This window comes from Arvicanthis niloticus, chromosome 1 (genome assembly GCF_011762505.2).
Source record: "Arvicanthis niloticus isolate mArvNil1 chromosome 1, mArvNil1.pat.X, whole genome shotgun sequence".
Taxonomy (NCBI): Eukaryota; Metazoa; Chordata; class Mammalia; order Rodentia; family Muridae; genus Arvicanthis; species Arvicanthis niloticus.
Window position 1 is genome coordinate 74,127,671 of NC_047658.1, and position 21,021 is coordinate 74,148,691.

General features: G+C 39.9%; 1 protein-coding gene across 1 annotated transcript; it reads right to left on the bottom strand.

Moving 5' to 3' along the window:
* Positions 1-10,936: 10,936 nt before the first annotated feature.
* On the bottom strand, positions 10,937-15,747 carry LOC117705297 (olfactory receptor 52K1-like). Its single transcript, XM_034497827.2, has 2 exons — positions 15,628-15,747; positions 10,937-13,142 (listed from the first exon to the last, which is right to left on the bottom strand). Exon 2 carries the CDS (start codon positions 13,108-13,110, stop codon positions 12,157-12,159), a length of 954 nt encoding a protein of 317 aa, XP_034353718.1. The 5' UTR covers positions 13,111-13,142; positions 15,628-15,747; the 3' UTR covers positions 10,937-12,156.
* Positions 15,748-21,021: the final 5,274 nt, after the last annotated feature.

Below are 21,021 nucleotides of genomic sequence, written 5' to 3' on the forward strand. Positions count from 1 at the left end.
GCTTAGTTACTTGGGTTCTTTTCTCAGCTTAAAAGCCCCTTGTTGTGGTCAGGCTAATGTGTTTCTCTCTCTCTCTCTCTCTCTCTCTCTCTCTCTCTCTCTCTCTCTCTCTCTCTCTCTCTTTCTCTCTCTCTCTCTCTCTCTCCTCTCTCTCCCCTATGTCTGGCCTAGCCTCCTGCTTCATTGTTTTCACAAGTGCACATGCATACTTAGATACATACACATATACCTACATATATATGTATGTATGTCCATACATATAGACAGACAGACATATGTACATTTAGTGGATAAAGCAGAGGCCCAATGCATGCTCTGTGAGCCACAAACCTCAAATTGCTCATTCTCGAAAATTAGGCTTAGGCCCAAGTGAACGTTTTATCTTTAATGGGTGCTCTGATTACAGATGCTAGAAGTATTAGCTGCTGGAAGCTCATAACTGAGTCACTTTCTTATGGGGCAAAAATATTCATATGACTGGTGCCATATGAATGTAAAGGTAGAGCCCACTTCATTTAAATTTTAAAAAATACTAAACAGTTGCCCATCACGTACCCAATGTTAACCTTTTCCCTGACAGCAATGCTTCAGCTCACACTTCCCTCCTCTAGTCAACAACGGTTTCACTCACACATTGTAGGAAGCTACAAAATTCATCAGATAAAGAGTTTTCGCATTGTTTTCAACTTCCGAATCTCCAGCTTTACAGTGACACAAAACTGCTACGCATTCAGTCCAAGCCATAGAATTTTGAATTTTGATGTTTTCCAACCTAATGATGTATGATAGTGTTCTCTTCCAATGCCGCACAGTGTCATTGAGCTCTGCTTTCCATGTAGCTACGTAGTCATAAAGGTAAAAAAAAAGTAATATCTATGGTACACTATGCTGCTAAGCTTGGATATTCAACAGGTGTATGAAGTCTATTTTTGACTTAAAACATCTTAATTTTAATGATAGGCTTCTTGGGTGTCATACCACCTGAAGCGTACTGTTTAATCTACCAACTCCATGCACTATGCTAAGTATGACACAACAGTCCTTGTGAACTGTGGGTTTATTATTTATTAAGTACATTGTAATGGAAGTATTGATAATGATCTTATATAGCGGGAGATATTAGGAAAATGGCGCATCCGGCTAGCTCCTGGCCTGGCCGCCATGTTCATGCTCTAAACCCATTTGCCTCAGGAGTTCTGGCCCTGCTGGAGAGCTTGTCAAGTAGAGAGGTTCCTCTGAGCTGCTCTCTCTAACTTGCCCCTATAGTGACCAGTTGCTGTGCTTCCAGCTCTGGTTCACTTGTCCCTGGAGCTGCTAGCTCCTTCACAGCCATAACTACCTGTTTGTTGGTGGATCCACCTTCCAGTAACCCAGTAAGTCAAAACCCTAAAGCTTAAGATAAACCAATGGATTTATATATCAGCAAATAATACACAAGATGCCCACACAATTAAAATTGTTAGCCCAATTACCTAACTTTTTGATATGAATAACTACTTAAGACTGCTAGAGACACGTATGTCTGCTGCCATCTCCTCTCCTTCTCTCCTCTTTCCTCCTCCTCTCTCTCATTCCTCTCTCCTCCCAACTCTTAGCTCTTCCTCCCTCTTCCCTGTCCAATGACAGGGATCTCACTGCAAATACATTGGGCAGGAAATTTCTGCCACAATCATAAATGTTATATAGATTAAAGTCGAAGTATTTAATAATATATTATGGGAGGCCTTCCTAGTATACTGGACTCAAGAAATACCACATTAAAAGTGAATGTGTGTGGGCCATGAAGAGAATCTGGTATTTTTCTTTCTATTCTTTATTTTGGAGATGATAGCATTATTACAACGTTTCTCCCTTTCCTTTCCTCCCTCCAAATTCCGTTATATAACCACCAACCTCACTGTCCCACCTCCACCTCACACAGTCCATCCCCCTGTGACTCCCTATCTTTCTTTTCTGATAGAGTGGAGGTCCTGCTGGGTTTTCTCCCACCTTGGCACATCAAGTCTCTGCAGGGCTAGAAGCATCCTCTCCCACTGAAGACAGACAAGGCAGCCCAGTTAGGTGATTGTGTTCCACAGACATGGAACAGCTTTAGGGATAGCAAATGTCCAGTTATTAGGGAATCCATATGAAGAACAAGCATATATTGCTACATATGTGCGGGGGACCTAGGTCTAACCTGTGTATGTACTTTGGTTGGTGGTTCAGTCTCTGAGAGCCCCAAGGGTTCAGGTTAGTTGACTCTGTTGTTCTTCCTGTGATGTTCCTATTCCATTTCAAGGCCATCAATCCTTCCCCTATCTCTTCCATAAGAGTCCCTGAGGTCTGTCCAATGTTTGGCTGTGGGTCTCTGCATGTGTTTCTGTCAGCTGCTAGGTGGACCCTCTCAGAAGACAATTCCTGTCTTCTAGGTTTCTGTCTGCAAGCATATCAAGAGTATCATTAATAGTGTCAGAGATTGGTGCTTGCCCATGGGATGGGTCTCAAGTTGGGCTGGTTATTGCTTGGCCAGTCCCTTGGTCTCTGTTCTGTGTCATTGCATTTCTTATAGACAGAATAAGTTTTGAGTCAAAAGTTTTATGAGTGGGTTGGTGTTCTTATCACCCTACTGATGCCTGGCTACAGTGGGGTAGGGGTCCGGTTGGTTGATATTGTTGTTCTTTGGGTTACAAACCACTTCACCTCCTTCAATCCTTTCTTTAACTACTCCCTTGAGGACCCCATGCTCAGTCCAATGGTTGACTACGAGTATCCACATCTGTATTTGTCAGACTCTAGCAAAGCCTCTCAGGAGACAACCATATTAGGCTCCTGTCACCATGCACTTCTTGGCATCTGCAACAGTGTCTCTGTGTTTGGTGTTTGTATATGAGATGGATCCCCAAGTGGAGCAGTACCTGGATGGCCTTTCCTTCAGTCTCTGCTCCATACTCTGTCCCCTTATTTCTTTTAGACAGGAGCCCTCCTGAGTTAAGAATTTGGAGATGAGTGGGTAGTCCCATCCCCCCCCCCAACCAGGGCCTTGCTTAACCTCTGGATATGGTCTCCACAGGTTCTCCCACCCCTATGTTGGATATTTTAGCTAATCTCATCCCTGTTGGGTCCTGGGAGCCTCTTGCTTTTCTGGCATCTGAGACTTGCTGGTGCCTACCGCCAGTTCCCCGTCTCTCATTGCTACACACCTCTGTTCAAATTCCTGACCCTCTGTGTATCATCCTCATCTCCTCTCATACCAGATCCTGCCCCCCTTTCCACCCTCCCCCTCCTCTCTTCCTCCCAAGTCCTTCCCACCCTCTACCTCCCATGAGTGCTTGCTCTTCCTTCTAAGAAGAACTGAAGCATCCACATTTTAATCTTCCTTCTTGAGCTTCATATGGTTTGTGAATTGCATCTTGGGTATTCCAAGCTTTTGGGCTAACATCCACTTATCAGTGAATGCATACCATGTGAGGTAACCAACTGGGTTACCTCACTCAGAATGATATTTTCCAGTTTGCCTAAGAATTTTATGAACTCATTGTTCTTAATAGCTGAGTAGTACTCCATTGTGTAAATGCACCACATTCTAAAGTTCTTTCCAGCCTCTGGCTATTTAAAATAAAGCTGCTATGAACATAGTGGAGTATGTGTCCTTGTTATATGTTGGAGCATCTTTTGGGTATATGCCCAGGAGTGGAATAGCTGGGTCCTCAGATAATACTATATCCAATTTTCTGAGAAACCACCAGATTGATTTTCAGAGTGGTTGTACCAGCTTGCAATCCTACCAGCAATAGAGGAGTGTTACTTTTTCTTCACATCCTCACCAGCATCTGTTGTCACCTGAGTTTCTGATCTTAGCCATTCTGACTGGTATGAAATGGAATCTCAGGGTCATTTTGATTTGCATTTCCCTGATGACTAAGAATGTTGAACATTTCTTTAGGTACTTCTCAGTCCTTCAATATTCCTCAGTGGAGAATTCTTTGTTTAGCTCTGTACCCCATTTTTAATAGAGTTATTTGGTTCTCTGGAGTCTAACTTTTTGAGTTCTTTGTATATATTGGATATTAGCCCTCTATCAGATATAGGATTGGTAAAGATCTTTTCCCAATCTGTTGGCTGCCATTTTGTCCCATTAACAGTGTTCTTTGCCTTACAGAAGCTTTGCAATTTTACGAGGTCTGATTTGTCAATTCTTGATCTTAGAGCATAAGCCATTGGTCTTCTGTTCAGGAAATTTTCACTGTGCCCATGTATTTGAGGTTCTTCCTCACTTTCTCTTCTATTTCAGCATATCTGGTTTTATGTGGAGGTCCTTGATCCACTTGGACTTGAACTTTGTACAAGGAGATAAGAATGGATCAATTGGCATTTTTCTATATGCTGACCTCCAGTTGAACCAGCACCATTTGTTGAAAATGCTGTCTTTTTTCCACTAGACTGCTTTAGCTCCTTCGTTAAAGATCAAGTAACCGTAGGTGTGTAGGTTCATTTATGGGTCTTCAATTCTATCCTATTGGTCTACTGGTGTGTCACTATAAGAATACCATGCAATTTCTAATCACTATTGTTCTGTAATACAGCTTGAGGTCAGAGATGGTGATTCCTCCAGAAGTTCTTCTATTGTTGAGAACAGTTTTTACTATCCTGACTTTTTTCTTATTCCAAATGAATTTGAAAATTGATCTTTATAACTCTATGAAGAATTGAATTGGACTTTTAATGGGATCTAATTTAATCTGTAGATTGCTTTCTGCAAGATGGCCATTTTTACTATATTAATCCTGCCAATTCATGAGCATGGGAGATCTTTCCATCTTCTGAGGTCTTCTTTGATTTCTTTCTTCAGAGACTTGAAGTTCTTGTCCTACAGATCTTTCACTTGCTTGGTTAATTTCACACAAAGTTATTTTATATTATATTATTTGTGACTATCGTGAAGGGTGTCATTTTTCTAATTTCTTTTTCAGGTGTTTATCCTTTGAGTAAAGGAAGGCTGCTGATTTGTTTGAGTTAATTTTATATCCAGCCACTTTGCATAAATTGCTTATTAGGTTTGGGAGTTCTCTGGTGGAATTCTTGGGGTCACTTAAGTATACTGTCATATCATCTCCAAATAGTGATATTTTTTACTTCTTCCTGTACAATTTGTATCCCTTTGACCTCCTCTTGTTGTGTAATTGCTCTGGCTAGGACTTCAAGTACTATATTGAATAAGTAGAGAGAGAGTGGGCAGCATTCTCTATTCCCTGATTTTAGTGGGATTGCTTCAAGTTCTCTTCATTTAGTTTGATGTTAGCTACTAGTTTGCTGTATATTGCTTTTACTATGTTTAGGTATTGTCCTTGAATTCCTGTTCTTTCCAAGACTTTTACCGTAAACAGTGTTGAATTTTGTCAAATGCTTTCTCAGCATCTAGTGAGATGATCTTGTGGGTTTCTTTATGACTTTGTTTATATAGTGGATTACATTGATTGATCTCCTAATATTGAACCATCCCTGAATTCCTGGGATAAAGCCTACTTGACCATGGTGGATGATTGTTTTGATATGTTCTTGGATTTGGTTTGCAAGAATTTTATTGAATATTTTTGCATTGATATTCATAAGTTGAATCTTTGTGTGATTTAGGTACCACCTTGACTGTGGCTTCATAAAACAAATTGGGTAGTGTTCCTTCTGTTTCTATTTTGTGAAATAGGTTGAAGAGTACTGGTATTAGGTCTTCTTTGAAGGTCTGGTAGAATTCTACACTAAACCCATCTGGTCTGTAGCTTTTACTGGTTGGGAGACTTTTAATGACTGCTGCTTTTTCTTTAAGGGTAATGGGACTGTTTAGATGGTTTAGCTGCTGCTGATTTAACTTTGGTACCTGGTACCAAACTTTGGTATCTGTCTAGAAAATTGTTCATTTCATCCAGATTTTCCAGTCATTTTGAATATAGGCTTTTGTGGTATGATCTGATGATTTTTTTAATTTCCTCAGTTTCAGTTGTTATGTCTCCTTTGCATTTCTGATTTTGTTAATGTGGATATTGTCTGTGTGCCCTCTGGTTAGTCTGGCTATAGGTATATCTATCTTGTTGATTTTCTCAAAGAACCAGCTCTTGGTTTTGTTGATTCTTTGTATACTTCTCGTTGTTTCTATTTGGTTGATTTCAGTCCTGCATTTGATTATTTCCTGCCATCTACTCCTCTTGGGTGTATTTGCTTCTTTTTGTTTTAGAGCTGTCAGATATGCTGTCAAGCTGCTAGTGTATGCTCTCTCTTGTCTTTTTTGAAGGTACTCAAAGCTATGAGTTTTCCTCTTAGCACTGCTTTCATTGTGTCCCATAAATTTGGGTATTTTGTGCCTTCATTATCATTATGTTCTAAAAAGTCTTTAATTTCTTTCTTTATTTCTTCCTTGACCAAGTTATCATTGAGTAGAGTGTTGTTCATCTTTCATGTAGATGTGGGATTTCTGTTGTTTTTGTTGTTATTGAAGACCAGCCTTAGTCTGTGGTGATCTGATAGAATGCTTTGAATTATTTCAATCTTCTTGTATCTGTTGAGGCCTGTTTTGTGACCAATTATATGGTCTATTTTGGAGAAGGTACCATGAAGTGCTGAGATGAAGGTATATTCTTTTGTTTTAGGATGAAATGTTTCATAGATATCTGTTAAATCCATTTGGTTCATAACTTGTTTTGCTGTGTCTCTATTTAACTTCTGTTTCCAGGATCTTTCCATTGCTGAGAGTGGGGTGTTGAAGTCTCCCTCTATTATTGTGTGAAATGCAGTGTGTGCTTTGAACTTTAGTAAAGTTTCTTTTATGTATGTGGGTGCCCTTGCATTTGGAGCATAGATGTTCAGAATTAAGTGCTCATCTTGGTAGATTTTTCGTTTGATGAGTATGAAGTGTCCTTCCTTATTTTTTGGTAGAAAGTTGATTTTATTTGATATTAGAATGGCTACTAGCAGCTTGTTTCATGGGACTATTTGTTTGGAAATTTTTTTCCAGCCTTTTACTCTGAGGTAGTGTCTGTCTTTTTCACTGAGGTGTGTTTACTGTATGCAGAAAATTTCAGGGTTCTCTTTACATATCAAGTCTGTTAGTCTATATCATTTTATTGGGTAATTGAGCTTATTGATGTTAAGAGATATTAAGGAAAAGTGATTGTTGCTTCCTGTTATTTTTGTTGTTAGAGGTGGAATTATGTTTGTATGGGTATCTTCTTTTGGGTTTGTTGAAAGAAGATTATTTTCTTGCTTTTTCTAGGGTTCATTTTTCTCCTTGTATTGTAGTTTTTCTTCTATTATCCTTTGTAGAGCTGGAATTGTGAAAAGATATTGTATAAATTTGGTTTTGTCATGGAATATCTTGGTTTCTTCATCTATGGTAATTGAGAGTTTTGCTGGATATAGGAGCCTTGGCTGGCATTTGTGTTCTCTTAGGGCCTTACAACATCTGCCCAGGATCTTCTAGCTTTCATAGTCTATGTTGAGAAGTCTGGTGTAATTCTGATAGGTCTGACTTTATATGTTACTTGACCTTTTTCCCTTACTGCCTTTAATATCCTTTCCTTGTTTTGTGCATTTGGTGTTTTGATTATTATGTGCTGAGAGGAATTTCTTTTCTGGTACAATCTATTTGGAGTTCTGTAGGCTTCCTGTATGTTCATTGGCATCTCTTTCTTTAAGTTAGGGAAGTTTTCTCCTATAATATTGTTGAAGATATTTACTGGCCCTTTAAGTTTGAAATCTTCACTCTCTTCTATACATATTATTCTTAGGTTTGGTCTTCTCATTGTGTCCTGCATTTCCTAGATGTTTTGGGTTAGGGGATTTTTGCATTTTGCATTTTATTTGATTGTTGTGTCAATGTTTTTTATAGTATCTTCTGCACCTGAGATTCTTTCTTCTATCTCTTGCATTCTGTTGGTGATGCTTGCATCTATGACTCCTGATCTCTTTCCTAAGTTTTCTGTCTCCAGTATTGTCTCCCTTTGTGATTTCTTTATTGTTTTTGTTTCCATTTTTAGATCCTGATGGTTTTTTTTTTTTCCAATTTCTTCACCTGTTTGGTTGTGTTTTCCTGTAATTCTTTAAGGGATTTTTTTCGTGTTTCCTATTTAAGGACTTCTACTTGTTTACCTGTGTTCTCCTGTATTTCTTTAAGGGAATTATTTATGTCTTTCTTAAAATCCTCTGTCATCATCATGAGATATAATTTTTTATCAGAATCTTGCTTTTCCAACGTGCTAGGGTATCCAGGACTTGCTGTGGTGGGAGAACTGGGTTCTGATGATGCCAAGTAGCCTTGATTTCTGTTGCTTAAATTCTTGTGATTGCCTCTCACCCTCTGGCTATATCTGAATTTGGATATGGAGGGCTGTGGGAAAGCCTTAGATCTGGGGCACAGATGGAGGCTGGAAGGATTCTGTCCCCAACTTCTCTGCTATTCCTATGCCCTGTGAGCTCCTGACAGGTCCCTCTTTGAACAGTTATTGGTACGAAAGTGGTGATCTCATCTGTTGGCTTAAGAGTGAAAGTGCTCCCGGGAGACCAGTTTGCTCATGGCAAGATTTGTGTACAGAAGGTTTGGAACAACCTTAGCTCTGGGGCACAGATGGAGACTAGAAGCTAATATCCAATTATAAGTAAGTACATACCATGCATGTCCTTTTGGGTCTGGGTTACCTCACTCAGGATGATGGTCTCAAGTTCCATCCATTTGCCTATAAAATTCATAATGTCTTTGTTTTTCATAGCTGAAGAGTATTCCATTGTATACATGTACCGATTTTCTTTTATCCATTCTTCAGTTGAGGGACATGTAGACTATTTCCACTGTCTGGCTATTACAAATAAAGCTACTATGAACACAGTTGAGCAAGTATCACTGTCATATAATGTGTCATCTTTTGGGTATATGCCAAGGAGTGCTATAGCTTGGTCTTGAGGTAGAATTATTCTCAATTTTCTGAGAAACCACCAAATTAAATTACAAAGTTGTGGTACAAGTTTGCACTCCCTCTAGCAATGGAAGAGTGTTCCCCTTGTTCCACATCTTTGCCAGCATGTGCTATCACTTGAGTTTTTTATCGTAGCCATTCTGATTGGTGTAAGGTGGAATCTCAAGGTCATTTTGATTTGCATTTACCTGATACCTAAAGATGTTGAACATAAGTGCTTCTTAGACATTTGAGATTCCTCTGTTGAGCATTCTCTGTTTAGCTCTGTACCCCATTTTTAATTGGGTTATTTGGTTTGTTGGTGTCTAACTTCTTGAGTTCTGTATATATTTCAGATATTAGCCCTCTATCAGATATAATGTTGGTGAAGATCTTTTCCCAATCTATAGGATGTCATTTTGTCCTATTGCCAAACTTCTTTGCCTTTCTAAGCTTTGCAGTTTCATGAGATTCCTTTCATTAATTATTGATCTTAGAACCTCAGCCATTGGTGTTCTGTTCAGGAAGTTGTCTCCTGTACCAATGAGTTCAAGGCTATTCCCCACTTTTTTGTCCCATTAGATTTAGTGTATCTTGTTTTATGTTGAGGTCTTTGATCCACTTGGACTTCAGTTTTGTGCAGGGTGATAGATATGGACCTATTTGCATTCTTCAATATGCAGACTTCTAGTTAGAACTATTTGTTGAAGATGCTTTCTTTTTTCTATTGTATGGCTTTGCCTTCTTTGTCAAAGCTCAAGTATCCATAGGTGTGTGGGTTTATTTCAGGGTCTTCAACTAGATTCCATTTATCAACCTATCTGTTTCTATACCAATACCATGCAGTTTTTATTATTATTTCACTGAAGTGCTGCTTGAGGTCAGGGAGGGTGATACCTCCGAGACATTTTATTATGCAGGATTGTTTTAGCTATCCTGGGTTTTTGTTTTTCCAACAGTTGAGAATTGCTCTGTCAAGTTCTATAAAGAATTGTGTGGAATTTTGATTTACATTGGATCTGTACATTGCTTTTTATTTAGATAGTCATTTTCATTATGTTAATCCTACCTATCCATGAGCATCGGAGATCTTTCCATCTTCTAATATCTTCTATAATTTCTTTTTCCGGGGACTTAAAGTTCTGATAAGAATTACTGAGGTTTGATCTATTGCTATGTATTGTAATGCTAAATTTTATGCAATTCTATTCAATTCTATATAAAATTGGCAACAGCCAATTACTGGGGGTGGGGTCACCCCTATTTTACTCTTATAACTGCAGGCCTGGCTACCTCCCCAGTGGTGTGCCTCATATACTTGTTTCTCCTGGCCGTGTGCTCATGGTTCCTCTCCCCACACAGATGCTTGAGGGAAGGCTTCTCTCCTCTCTCTTCTTCCTCCTTCACCCCCTGGTCTCTCCTTCTCCAAACAGGTCACTTCAAACCCACCTATCTCTAATCCCTTCATTAACTGCCTGTTTTCTATTTTATTTAACAAATAGTTTTAAATCAGTGAACATGGTTTGCACAACAAAAGCTTGTAAACATAAAAAGGCACTGGTAGGCCTAGACCTTTAGGTATAGAATTTAGCATTACAATACTTAGCAAAAGATCAAACCTCAACAATTCTCAAGAACCACAGTGTAAGAGCTTAGCACCCAGGATCTGCCTTTACTAACAATGTTTGTCATTAATCCAACATATTCAGGGGATTGTGCAAAAGACTTAATCCAAAGTCCTCAGAGACCTCTAATTTCCTTGGAGATAACCCTTCACCCACCTACAGAATCCACCTGCATAATCTTGAAATTATTCCAACTGTCCCCCAGATCTTCATCTCAGTAACATGCTGAAATTCTGAGAAATACTCAAAATAATATAAAAGAAAATGATCTTAGGGAGAGGAAGAGGAAATGGAGAAGACCAGAAGACAAATGCAATGGGAAAGACACTAGTATTTGAAGTATAATAAGGATAATGGTTTATTTTATTTCAATAAAATACACTGAACACTCACTGTTGTTATAAAAATTTATTTATTCACTCATTTATTCCAAAACACATATTATACTTATATGGCTGATGGAAAGGGTGCTATTGCTAAAGCAGTTCATTAAAGAAAGGGGGGACACTTCCGAATACAGAATACATAACACAAAGGAAATACTATGTATTGTATTTTAAGGACATGTAATGTTATTAAACATACAGCAAATGCATTAAAGTGAGTGGGGATGGGAGGAGTTTGTGCGGAAATAAGTGAGAGGACTAGAAATGAAGAGAGAAAATAAATAAATAGGATGAGAATCAAGAAAAATTACTGTGAACAATAAAGTTTTATGCTTTAGTCTCTACTCTTTGGACTCAAAAATGAGAAAATAAAGAATGTTCATTATTATTCTCAAGAGTTAAAAATATATAGTATTAGAGGAAAAAATAAACAGGCTTCATTTGCAATTCTGGAATCAAGTGGGGCATGAAGAGTCTAAAACACTAGTTCTCAATCTTCCTAAAGCTGTGGCACACACACACACACACCGTGAAAGGGACATCTGACCCTCAGAGGGTTGCAATCCACAGATTGAGAACCACTGGTCTAAAGTGTTTTCTTATTAACTCAAACTCAAGATATTGCTATAATTTGATACTTCTCTGAAGCCTGAGTTTCACCAGCAGAAAGGCTCTCTTTGCTCCCATGTATAGGCTGAGTATACATGCTACATGGTGAAAGCTGCCTCATTTTCTCAAATGTCCAGAGTAAGCATCTAATTTACAGCTCTCACTAAATGCCAGATGGGTAAAAATCCTTTTGTGTGTGTGACATGGTCTTGCTATGTATCCCTATTAGAGTTCACTTTTTGTGTAGCCTAGTGTACTTTTGTGTAGGCTGACCTCAAGTGCATGATTCTTCTGCTTCAGTTTCCCTCCTGTATCTCCATGCCCAGCTAATATTCTATTTCTTAACTATCTGATGTATCTATATCATCAACAGAAAATATCAACTCTTTGAAGAAAAAGATCCAAAGGATACTTGTTTAATGAATAACTGAGATTTCACACCTTTCTTAGTCTTGTGTTTCAAAATGCAAACATCAGAGACCCCAGAAGAGATTTCCCATCTTACAATATCCCAGGATGCTTTCTGTCCCCACCAGGCAAATGACCTGGTCAGTAGAGCTTCTAATCTATGGAGAAAGGCCATCATGACCCCTGAGGTCCAGTTGACAAAAATGACAGTCAAGTGGGTTCAATCTTCCTGGAACCTATAATTGTGAACAGACACTCTCTGATCTGCTTGGTCTTAACCCCATATACAATGGGGTCCAAAGCAGGGGGGAAAAGCAAGTAGAGATTGGCAAGGATGACCTTGGCAGCGGAGGCTGTGGATGGCCCAAAACGCTGCATGACCACAGAAAGAAAGCCGGGTCCATAGAAGAAGAGGATGACACAGACATGGGCTGTGCATGTACTTCCAGCTTTACCACGTGCCTCTGGTGAAGGAAAATGCAACACTGTCTTCACAATCTGTCCATAAGAATAGGCAATAAAGGCCACATCCCCCACACCAAGAAAGATAGCCACAGCAAAAGCATAGAGACTGTCCACAGTTGTGGCCCCACAGGCCAGCTTCACCACTGACATGTGCTCACAGTAAGTGTAAGCAATTGTGTGTGAACCACAGTAAGACAGTCGACAGGCCAGGCTTGGAAAGAAGATGGTTAAACCCACACCTCGAAGTGCCACAAGGCCTCCAATCTTGGCGACAACTTCAGGGGTAAGGATGGTTGCATAATGTAATGGGTTGCAGATAGCCACAAAGCGGTCCAAGGCCATGGCCACCAGCACCCCTGACTCCATGGCAGAGAATGCATGGATAAGAAACATTTGGGATAGACAGGCATAGGAGCTGATGGCTGTGGCACCAAACCAGAAAATAGCCAGCATCTTGGGCAGAGTGGAGAGTGAAAGGACCAGGTCAACAAAAGAGAGCATTGCAAGAAATAAAAACATGGGCTGGTGGAGCCTGTGTTCTATCCAGATGAGAGAAAGCAGAACTGCATTCCCAGTTAGTGACAGAACAAACATGAAGCAGAAGGGAAGGGATATCCAAACATGGGCAGCAGTCAGTCCTGGGATGCCAGTCAAGAAGAAAGTATGTGGAAGGAGATGTGAATTATTGGAAAATATCATGGTTGCTATCCCACACAAAGAAAAAAGAGCCACTGTAAAGAAAGGCGAAGATACAATAACCAATGAATGCAGATTATTAGAAAGTCAGGCTATACAGTCATACTGATATCAACACCATCACCACATCACTTTTACTTCACAGTTAGTTCTAAAGAAAGGATCAAAAATAATTCTCAATTTATTCAATATTGCTGAACATCTTCAGATCAGAAGGGTAAGAGTGGGGAATACATTGGTGAGAAGTTCAGAAACCAGATTCAAAGCTTAGATCCACAACGTGTGTCTTCTGGGCTAATTTATATAGCTGTGAATGCATATCAAGTAACTATTATCAGTTTAAAATCTTTTCTGCCAAACTCATACTCCAAATGCTGGTACTTGATGTAATTATACTCAGCTTTAGTGTCATCAAATGTTAATCTGCTGACCACCTAAAACTGCCAAAAATGCTAACACCTACTAAGTCTTCATGTAGAGGCTACTCACTCTTCCACATTTTTTTTTTTTCTGCCAACATTAAAGAATATTCTGCAATCCCTGGAGTCTCCAATGCTGATCAGATCGTTCCTTGTATTATTCTACTCCTATTCATTTGTTTCACGGCCCAATATCTCAGTGACTGTCTGCCTCACCTGCCACATCCCTCACTCCTCAAGGTAGGAGTGTGCTGGCATATAGCATTTCAGTGACCTGGAGTAAACAGAAGCTCTTGGACACATAGGTAACATAAAAGTCAAAGAATGTATCATAGCTACCTACTGAGAGTGGAGTATAAAGTTATCTGATGTTACCACAGCAACAGTTTGCAGCATAATCTGTGTTCTCAAGATGCTCCCTAATAAATGTCATCATTGTGTGTTATTAGAGACACAGCAATCTAGGAAGAAATAAGTGAACCAGTGTCACACACATGTCTGCATAAATGTCCCCACACCCCTGAAATTTTCTGGAATATGAACATCTGGGAAAACTTTTCACTTAAAAGCATCTCAGTCTTCCTGATGTTACTTGACTGCCAAGATTAGCATATATATATATATATATATATATATATGTATATATATATATATATACATATATATATATATATACATATATATATATGTATATATATGTGTGTGTGTGTGTGTGTGTGTGTGTATGTATGTGTGTGTGTGTGTATGTATGTATGTATGTGTGTGTGTGTATGTATGTATGTATGTGTGTGTGTGTATGTATGTATGTATGTGTGTGTGTGTGTGTGTGTGTGTGTGTATGTGTGTATGTGTGTATATAGTCAGGATCTGTGAAAGCTTTGTGTGTAAGGAAAGTGAATCACACGATAGGTGTGAAAGGGATAGCCATTGATCTTATAGCCCCAATGATGACAAAAGTGAGGGATAAAAGAAACAGAAGTCATCTTGGAATGTACTTCAAGAAATCAGTTTTAAAGTGGCCAAGGAGTTTGCCTCTCCTTATAATGGAAAATATATAATTATTTTCCTTTCTTTCAACCAGAGCGACCAAGGAGACTGTGTGATAATAACAGTTGGGAAGGCCAGAACATGGGGGATACAGAGTGACCTGGAGTTCCAAGTTTACAGAATAGAGTGCACTGGGAGTCAAAATCCATCTTTTCTGATATGTCAGCTATGTTCACATTAAGAAAAGCACCTAGGCATTTTCAAACCTCTGAGTAGGTTTCCTCACATGTGAAATGCTTATATTAAAATCTGCCCTTGAAGGGCATAGTGAAAATTGAGTGAGATTTAATATAAAAAAAGTCAAATGTTGAAAATAGCACTTTAATTGGACTGTAAGTAATAAATGATTTGCTAGAAGCACTCTGGCTAAAAGGAAGAAATTTGGGGGATTTAAAGACAGGATGTAGTAACGGGAGTTACCGGATCAAAAATACTGTACCCACTCCCACCCATCATGCTCCCCTCTCCCTTCCCAGTGGTACACTACTCTTCTAATCGCTCCCAGGGTGAAAGGAATAGAGGTTAAAGAGAAGTGTGACTCTGATTATCCGCTTCAAGTTATCCTTTAAACAGTCCATCCTTAAGCCTCTGTGTTTCGGGAAACTGTTAGAAATAACTACACCTGGTAGCCTTAGGACCAAAAAATATAACTATTTTATCCATGTACTTCAGGAGTCAAATCAAGGAAGTAAGAAAAAAGAGGAAAAGGGTTAAAGAACCAGAGAAATATCAATTCCAGATTGCCTTCATAAATGTTTTTCTGTGACTAGTCTCCTAGGCATCAAAAAGGAGCAAAGTCTCCTAATCCAGGACTGAACTGTGTGCTTTGCTGAGCAATTTTCAAATACTCGTTTCTTGTCTATTCCATAAAACACCACACAGAGGTCCAACTAGGCTTCTAACACAGTATATAATATTACTTATGTTCTTTAAATTTTAAACATTAAGAGCATGCCACTTCACTATAGACAATCAGATTACCCAAACTATAGGACAGTTAAAATATTGATATAGCCTTTATAAGTATCTCTTCCTACCCTGAGCCATTACTCACCAAAGAACTGCGTTGATTGACCTACAGAAGGGTAAGAGGTTAAGCTACCAGTCAGGCCCCCAACATAGAGTATTTAATAGAATGCTTTTGAGATATTGTCTGTAGGGATCCAAAGTGAATTTTCAACCATCTAGATACCAATTAATATTTCTACCTTCTCTTCAAACAAAAGTCTAACAATACCTTTTCTTTTTACTGAGTCCCATGAGAACAGCCCCAGTAGGGAATATTTTGAACGGCATATTCCAGGGTGTCTTAGCAAGAAGGGCCCAAGATTCTGCATCCAGAGACAAAGAAAGGATTGTTGTCATGGATACTGGGATCACCTAACCTAGTGATAATCTAGAACAATCTAGTCCAAGATTCTAAAGAAAAAAAAAAAAAAAAACAGGGCAATGGGAAGGAGTAAATAGCCTTGGAAGCAGCACAGAACATTACCAAGGAGAACCCCAGATGGTCAGGAAGAACCATGAGAAGAGTAGATGAATGTGTATAAGCCTTTGATGTAAGGGAGAATTTGGCCAGAGAATATGCCAATGGTCCTATGCCTAATGTTGCAATGATGGGTCCAAGACTAAGCCAAGTGCTGTAGGTGTTGTTCCCCCATATCTAACAACTCAAGCCTTTTAATTGGCCTTTCTATACTTTACTCACTTCTAAACCATTAAATCACCTTTAGTATAAATAGGGCAGATCAACCTACTGGAGATAGAAGTTATCTAGGACTATGGAAGATTTGGATGTTACATTTGACAGGAAAGAATTGGAGAACTGTATGTTTAGCCTTCAGAGGAAAAGATATATGATGGCTTGCCTCAATCTTCACAGATTTTCCAAATCCAGGAAGAATTTTCTAACAAGGGAAAATGATTTTTTTTTTTTTTTTTTTTTTTTTTTTTTTTTTTTTTTTTTTTGCTTTGAAGCCTTAAAAAGAAATGAGAGCAAACTCATTGTGCTGGCTAGTTTTATAGTAACTTGACACAAGCTAGAGTTATCTGGGGAGAGGGAATCTCAATTCAGGAAATGTCCTCACCATATTGATGTATACGAAAGCCTATGGTGAACTTTGATTGATGTGAGTGGGCCCATCTACAGTGGGCAGTGCCATTCCTAAGTGGGTGGTCCTAGAATCTATAAGAAAGCAAGTTGAGCAAACCATGGTGTGCCCTTCCCCCAGGCCTGAGCAGGCCTGCAAAGTCATTTACCACAATAGACCAAGCAACAGTAGGACCTAGGAGATGCATTGCATTACCAGCCTTGGCGCCTTGGAGCCTGCTACCTGAGCTAAGAAGAATAAACTGCCTGCTGAGCTAGCCTTGACACCTTCCGGACTGCTATCTCCTTGCCCAGCCCCTGGGCTGAACCGAGAAGAGACTCTGGAGGGTGGGGCTTCCCCTTTATATGTGAAAGCAAATTATTAAACTTCGAGCCTTGATCAGAGAACTTTGTCTTGGCTTCATCTCCTCCCGCCCGTTTCCCTATTCTCAGCCTCTCTTGCAGGTGAACCTGTTCAGCTGTTGCTGCAGGCAGCAACACCATGGAAAAGAGTGCTGCTTACTGGCTTATTTCTCATGTTCCTGTCCTGATTTCCCTTGGTGATTGTGAACTGAGAGATGTAAGTGAAATAAACTCATCCTCCACAACTTGCTTTTGGTTATGGTATTTTATTACAGCAATAGAACCCCTAAGTAAGACATACATAGAAACAATTTTTTGAGACAGAATCTCATGCAGTCTTGACTGACTTGGAACTGGCTATGTAGACCAGGCTGTCCTTGAATCCATAGCTATCTGCCTGCCTCTACTTCCACAGTGCTGGGATTAAAGCCAGCCATTACCATGCCCAGAATGCATATAAATTTACAGCTAGGATTAAGACATATTTTTGTTTCTTCAGAATGATAATCCCTTGCCCCCTTCCCCTAGGCTCCATATCCAGCTCCCAACTCCAGCAGGAGTCTTATGCTTCTCAAGAAATTACACTGGCACTAGGAACCCCAGGTAAGACCTCACCCACCCCTGCTAACACTCCTTAAAGCCAGCTGAACAGTTTCCAAACAGCACTCCCTCACCTAGGCTCCATATCCCTCCTGACACACAACTCCAGCAGGAGAATTCTGCTTTAGTGGAGGCCACAATGGTATTAGGAATCCTAGATGACTAGAGGCCACCATAAATACACAATCAACAACATATTCCTCCTGACACACAACTCCAGCAGGTGAATTCTGCTTTAGTGGAGGCCACAATGGTATTAGGAATCCTAGATGACTAGAGGCCAGCATAAATACACAATCAACAACAGGTAGGTCACTATAGTACCATCAGAGCCCAGCTATCCTACTACAGGAAGCCCTGGATATTCTAACACAGCTGAAGCACAAGAAAATTACCTGAAATTGAATCTTTTGAAGATGATAGATGCTCTTAAAGAGGAAATTAATAAATCCCCTAACACACACACACACACACACACACACACACAATTGAGCTGGAGAGATGGCTCAGTGGTTAAAGGCACTGACTGCTCTTCCAGAGTTCCTGAGTTCAATTCCCAGTAACCACATGGTGGCTCACAACCATCTGTAATGGGATCTGATGCCCTTTTCTGGTGTGTCTGAAGACAGCAACAATGTACTCACATACTTAAAATAAATAAATCTTTAAAAAAGAAAAAAGGAATATACAATCAAACATGTGAAGGAGATGAAGAAAACTGTTCAAGACCTAAAAATGAAAATAGAAGAAATAAAGAAAATACAAACTGAGGGACTCCAGAAGATAAAAATGTTAGATAAGCCAGCAAGTACAGACACAAGCATCACCAACAGAATATAGACAGAGAATCTCAGGAGTAGAAAATACAATTGAAGAAATTGATAGATCAGTCAAAGAAAGTGTCAAATATAAAAACATCCCAGTAATCTGGAACATGATAAAAAGAGCAAACCTAAAAATAATAGAAATATGAGAAGAAGATTCTCAGCTCAAAGATGATAAAATAGCAATTACTGGGGACAGGAGGTAATCCCTCATCTACTTTTCTAATGGCTGGACTGGTCATTTCCCTGCTGTGTACCCCAAATATTTGCTGTTTAAATCTTCATGGATTATTTCTGCTCCAGCAATCTGGTGTACTGGGAGAGTGGGCAATTTCACTCAGGCATGTGCTGCTGATCCATCATAACTAATATAGACTTCCTGTTCTCCCCCATCTTCTCCTCCTCCATGCTCCTTCTTTCTCCTCCTCATGGTTCCTACCTGTAACCACCAGCCAGGTAACTAAACCTTCCTAACTCTATTCCCACCAGTAATCTGCTGTAGACATTATTATTTAACCAGTAGTTTTAAATTGGAAAGCAAGGTCTGCACAACAAAAGCTGGTATGCATGGCAATTTGCTCTTCTTAGGGCAGCCAGATTTTGTGGTAGAAAATTTAGTATTTAAATAAATAGCAGTTCCAGATAGTCCCCCAACAGATACTTGTTCAACTATGTTCATAGCAGCTTTATTCAAAATAGCCAGAAACTGGAAACAACCTAAATGTCTCTCAATCAAACAATAAAAAAAGAAATGTGCATTTACACAATAGAGTGTTTCTCAACTGTGAAAAATAATGACATCATGATATTTACAGGCAAATGGATGGAACTAGAAAAAACTATCCTGAGTGAGGTAACCCAGGCCCAGAAAGACAAACATGATATATACTCACTTATAGGTAGATATTAGCCATAAAATATAGGATAACCATGCTATAATCCACATACCCAAAAAGGGTTCAAGGGGGAGCACATGAATCTCTCAATGAAGGAGAAATAGATAAGACACCATGGGTGGATGGGACATGGGAAAGGGCTGAGGGTGGGGATATTGAAACAGGAGGGATCAGGTTGCAGGGAGAATGGAAGAAGAGAGTACTGAGAGAGACAACTGGAATCTGGGAGAGAAGGGCATTTCTGGGGTGAACTAGAAATCTTCTGCAATAAAACCACCACAAGTGTGACCCTAGCTAAGACTCTTAACAATAGAGGATAAGAAACCTGGACTGGCATCTTGTGTAACCAGGCAAGAGTTACAGTAGAGGGACTGGTATGTCAACACAGGCACAGACACTTTGTCCTACAATATTTGTGAGCCCTACAAGATGTGCAGGAAAAAGGTAATGCAGAAATTGTGGGAGTAGCCAACCAATGATAGGTCTAGCTTGAGACCCATGCCATGAGAGGTAACCCATCCCTGATACTTCCTGGTGGGCCAGGATCCAGAGGCTAGATATCCCAGAGACTAAGAATAGAAAATGATCCCTAATGATATTCTGCTATGTAGAAGCCAGAGAACTCAAGGACATCACAATAAAATCCATAGAATCAACCAATCAGGTCTCACAGAGGCTCACAGGGACTGAATTGACAATCAGGGAGCCTGTGTGAGACTGACCTAAGCCATAGGTGTATAAGAGGAACAAATTATGTAGCTTGTTCCTCTTATGAGACTCATAACAGTGGGAGCAGGGGCTGTCTCTGACTCTTTTGCCTGCTTTAGGGACCCTTTCTTCCTACTGGGTTGCCTTGTCCAGCATCAACATGAGAGAAGACTTCCAGTCTTACTGCAACTTGATATGCCATGGTTGGTTGATACTCATGGGATACCTGCACTTTTCTGAAGAAAAATGGAGGAGGAGTGAATTCGGCAGGGCAGGAAGGGGGTAGCATGGAGGTTGGGGGGAGTGGCTGAGAACAGAGTAGGGAGAGGAGACTGCACTTGGGTTGTAAAAAGAAAAGAAGAAAGGAAGAAAAGAAAAAGAAAGAAAAAAAGGAAGGAAGGAAGGAAGGAAGAAAGAAAGAAAGAAAGAAAGAAAGAAAGAAAGAAAGAAAGAAAGAGAAAGAAAGAGAGAAAGGAAGAATAGAAATGTATATATTGTGTGAAAATATACATATATACACACATATATGTGGGGCGGTGGGCTGTGAGAAGCAGCTGGGTGCTTGGTCGAGCACAAGCTTGGAACCCTGGAACCTTACTGGGCGGTAAGAGTTCAGCTCTGCTCCCAGGCCCCGGTTCTTTTCATTTAGCTTCAGCCCTCCAACAACCACTCCCACAGAGAGGTCTATGGCCAACAATCTCAAGGAACAGGCCTCAGGCCCTAGAGAGATTTACATACTAATGAGGTACCTGAAGGCCAGAGGGTGGAGCCAATTAAACATGCTTCCCCAGCCCCTCCCCCCTCTCTCCCTCCCTATTTAACTCAGGTCTGCCCTGGGTTTCTGTGGGGATGCATCCAGATCCATCCACCATCTGCCATGACATTAAAGCCTGTAAAAATCCATGGACTTTCTCGTGTCATTGGGGCCACACAGTGAGGAACTGTGGAGCCACAGCAGCCATGCCTAA

Bases quoted from the DNA above. Each gene is read 5' to 3' on its own strand.
- LOC117705297 (XM_034497827.2), bottom strand. From the start codon at position 13,110: ATGATATTTTCCAATAATTCACATCTCCTTCCACATACTTTCTTCTTG.